This window comes from Babylonia areolata, chromosome 26, assembly GCF_041734735.1.
Source record: "Babylonia areolata isolate BAREFJ2019XMU chromosome 26, ASM4173473v1, whole genome shotgun sequence".
Taxonomy (NCBI): Eukaryota; Metazoa; Mollusca; class Gastropoda; order Neogastropoda; family Buccinidae; genus Babylonia; species Babylonia areolata.
In genome coordinates this window covers 11,666,501-11,669,904 of record NC_134901.1, presented here as the reverse complement: position 1 = coordinate 11,669,904, position 3,404 = coordinate 11,666,501, and the positions used below count along the sequence as shown (strand labels likewise).

The window sequence follows — 3,404 nt, the reverse complement described above, 5'->3', positions numbered from 1 at the left end:
ATCGGTTCATAAACAGCTGAGAAAAGCTTGTTTGCGTAGAGAACTGCGCATTCTAAAAATAGAACATGATTTACGTCATCGTGAGCTTATTACTTATACCGTTTATAGTCCCTAGTATAATGAACACGTAACTGAAATTTGGAGGAAATCCGTTGATAAACAGCGGAGATATTAGTGATCAAAATTTTGGCAATTTGCGCCACTGTGACGTCACAAATGGCGCAAATGGGTCTCAACTCATACATTCGGTAGACATCATAGCCCCCGAGCTTTGATCCAAATTTTACTAAGATTGGTTCATAAACAGCCGAGAAAAGCTTGTTAAAAAAATCATCGAATAGCGGGACGGCGGCATAACGGGTCGGCGGCATAACGGGACGGCGGCATAACGGGTACCCCCCGACGACACTGTTACATACAGTACTAGTGCCATGAATGGGGGAACTTGTGGCTGAGTGATCACGAGCATTGGTTTTTCTGTGCCAAGTTGAGGACGATCTTTCATGGTAATAAAGCGATAATTATTGCCAAGCCTTTTTTTGTTCTTCCCATTTCTTTGTCTTTCCTTCCCCTTCTTTCTCTCAAACTCTCTGTCTCTCTTTCTCTCTCTCTCTGTGTGTGTGTGTGTGTGTGTGTGTGTGTGTGTGTGTGTCTGTCTGTCTGTCTGTCTGTCTGTCTGTCACTTTTTTTCTGTCTGTCTGTCTGTCTGTCTGTATCTGTCTCTCTCCTTTTATGTCTGTCTGTGTGTCTCTTTGTCTCTCCGCGTCTCTCGTTCTATCTCTCTCTTCTTTTCTTCTTCTTCTTCTTCTTCTCATCCTCCTCCTCTCTTCCCCTCCTTCCCTCCCACTCTCTCTGTCTCACTCTCCCTCCCACACTCTCTATCTCACTTCTTCTCTGTCTTGAGATTGGCTCAATGAAAACGTTGTACCTATCTCTCTCTGTGTCTGCCTGTCTGTCTGTGTGTGTGTGTGTGTGTGTGTGTGTGTGTGTGTGTGTGTGTGTGGTGTGTGTGTGTGTGTGTGTGTGTGTGTGTGTGTGTGTCTGTGTCCCGGTATTGTTGTGTGAGTGGTGGTGTCAGAGGGAGGGCCGTGTCAGGCCTGTTTGTTTCCTGAAAGCCAGCATGCACAGAACCCATGCCTGTGATGACCTGATTGGCTAGGGCACCACGAGACACGTATCACGTGCACCAAATGGCCCGGACACAGGGAGGTGGGAGGGTGGGGAGTGGTGGTGGTGGTGGAGACATATCTGTGAAAATGTAAAACGGAGCCTCCGTTAACTGACTTCGTGTCGTGAATTAACTGTGTTTGGGGGTTACAGAATGTTGGCACATTCATTGACGCTAATCGAAACCACTCGCTTCTGTGTGTGTGTGTGTGTGTGTGTGTGTGTGTGTGTGTATGCCTGTCTGTTTCTCTGTCTGTCTGTCTCTCAACACGCACACACACACGCACACACACACACAGACACACACACACACACACACACACACACACACACATACAGAGAGAGAGGGAGAGAGAGAGAGAGCTCATAACATGCTTCAAAAGCAATTGTATCTCTTATTTTCAGTTTAATGCCGGGGCAGAAACAGTTCTTATATCTGGTGTCTGTTTGGTCCCTCTGATTGTTTCCTGGTTATTTGCATGCCTCTCTGTCTGTCTGTCTGTCTGTCTGTCTGTCTGCCTGTCTCTCTCTCTGTCTGTCTCTCTCTCTCTCTCTCTCTCTCTCTCCCAACACCACTGACAGAATCTCTCCTCGTGTTGTTCAGCCTGTACTGATGAGATGTCTCATTGTCAGCCAGGTCCAGCATGCCCAGTAACAGTAACAGTCCTTCCCTTTGTTGCAGGCATGAGGCTACAGACCCAGGCCTTCCAGCAGAGTGCGTCATGTGACCGGAAGTCCTACTTCCCCTACACTGCCAACGGAATGAGTTCAGCCGCCATGCACGCAGCCTCCTACTACGACAAGTGCTCCATGTGAACGAGATGAACGCCATGTTCGGGGTCGGGTCGGCTGGAGAGCTTTGAAATCTCGCCGTATTTATTTTGGAAGGTGTGAACTGAGGTGATTATGAGCAGTTCAGAGTCAGGCGACGTCCTTTTGGGAGCAGTGAACGGGGACTGTGTTTTGCAAGTCTCTCTGCATGCTGTCAGTCACGTCAGTAAGTAACAGAGGAACGGCTGTCATGTCACATTACAGACATCATCGGAAAACACAGTAAGTAACAGAGGAACGGCTGTCATGTTACATTACAGACATCATCGGAAAACACAGTAACAGAGGAACGGCTGTCATGTTACATTACAGACATCATCGGAAAACACAGTAAGTAACAGAGGAACGGCTGTCATGTTACATTACAGACATCATCGGAAAACACAGTAAGTAACAGAGGAACGGCTGTCATGCCAGTAAGTAACAGAGGAACGGCTGTCATGTCACATTACAACCATCATCGGAGAACACAGAACGCTCCCAAGCTGTATTCACAGCATTACTTTATAATTACAGAAGTACGTTTTGATGAAAAACAAACAAAAAACAACAACCAAGAACAAAAAACAACCAAACAAAAAAAAAGTAATAAAAAAACACACACACACCCCACCCCCACCCCCACCCCCCAAAAAAAAGATGCGTGTGACTCCCATTGGTAAACAAACTGATTCCGTTGCACAAAACTGTGTTGAATGATGAACAGTATTGTATCAGTAGCTATTCACCATCAACAGCACTGTATCAGTAGCTATTCACCATCAACAGCACTGTATCAGTAGCTATTCACCATCAACAGCACTGTATCAGTAGCTATTCACCATCAACAGCACTGTATCAGTAGCTATTCACCATCAACAGCATTGTATCAGTAGCTATTCACCATCAACAGCACTGTATCAGTAGCTATTCACCATCAGCAGTATTGTATCAGTAGCTATTCACCATCAACAGTATTGTATCAGTAGCTGTTCACCATCAACAGCACTGTATCAGTAGCTATTCACCATCAACAGCACTGTATCAGTAGCTATTCACCATCAACAGTATTGTATCAGTAGCTATTCACCATCAACAGTACTGTATCAGTAGCTATTCACCATCAACAGCACTGTATCAGTAGGTATTCACCATCAACAGCACTGTATCAGTAGCTATTCACCATCAACAGTATTGTATCAGTAGCTATTCACCATCAACAGCATTGTATCAGTAGCTATTCACCATCAACAGTATTGTATCAGTAGCTATTCACCATCAACAGCACTGTATCAGTAGCTATTCACCATCAACAGTATTGTATCAGTAGCTATTCACCATCAACAGCACTGTATCAGTAGCTATTCACCATCAACAGCACTGTATCAGTAGTTATTCACCATCAACAGCACTGTATCAGTAGCTAT

At 45.2% G+C, this 3,404-nt stretch overlaps 1 protein-coding gene across 1 annotated transcript in view; it reads left to right on the top strand.

The window, feature by feature from the left end:
• Positions 1-2,342, top strand: part of LOC143300590 (uncharacterized) — a 68,238-nt gene extending 65,896 nt beyond the window's left edge. Inside the window, exon 2 of the mRNA XM_076614363.1 lies at positions 1,850-2,342. Coding sequence (XP_076470478.1) covers positions 1,850-1,983 — 134 coding nt within the window. The 3' untranslated portion in view covers positions 1,984-2,342. The remainder of the gene's footprint in view (positions 1-1,849) is intronic.
• Positions 2,343-3,404: the final 1,062 nt, after the last annotated feature.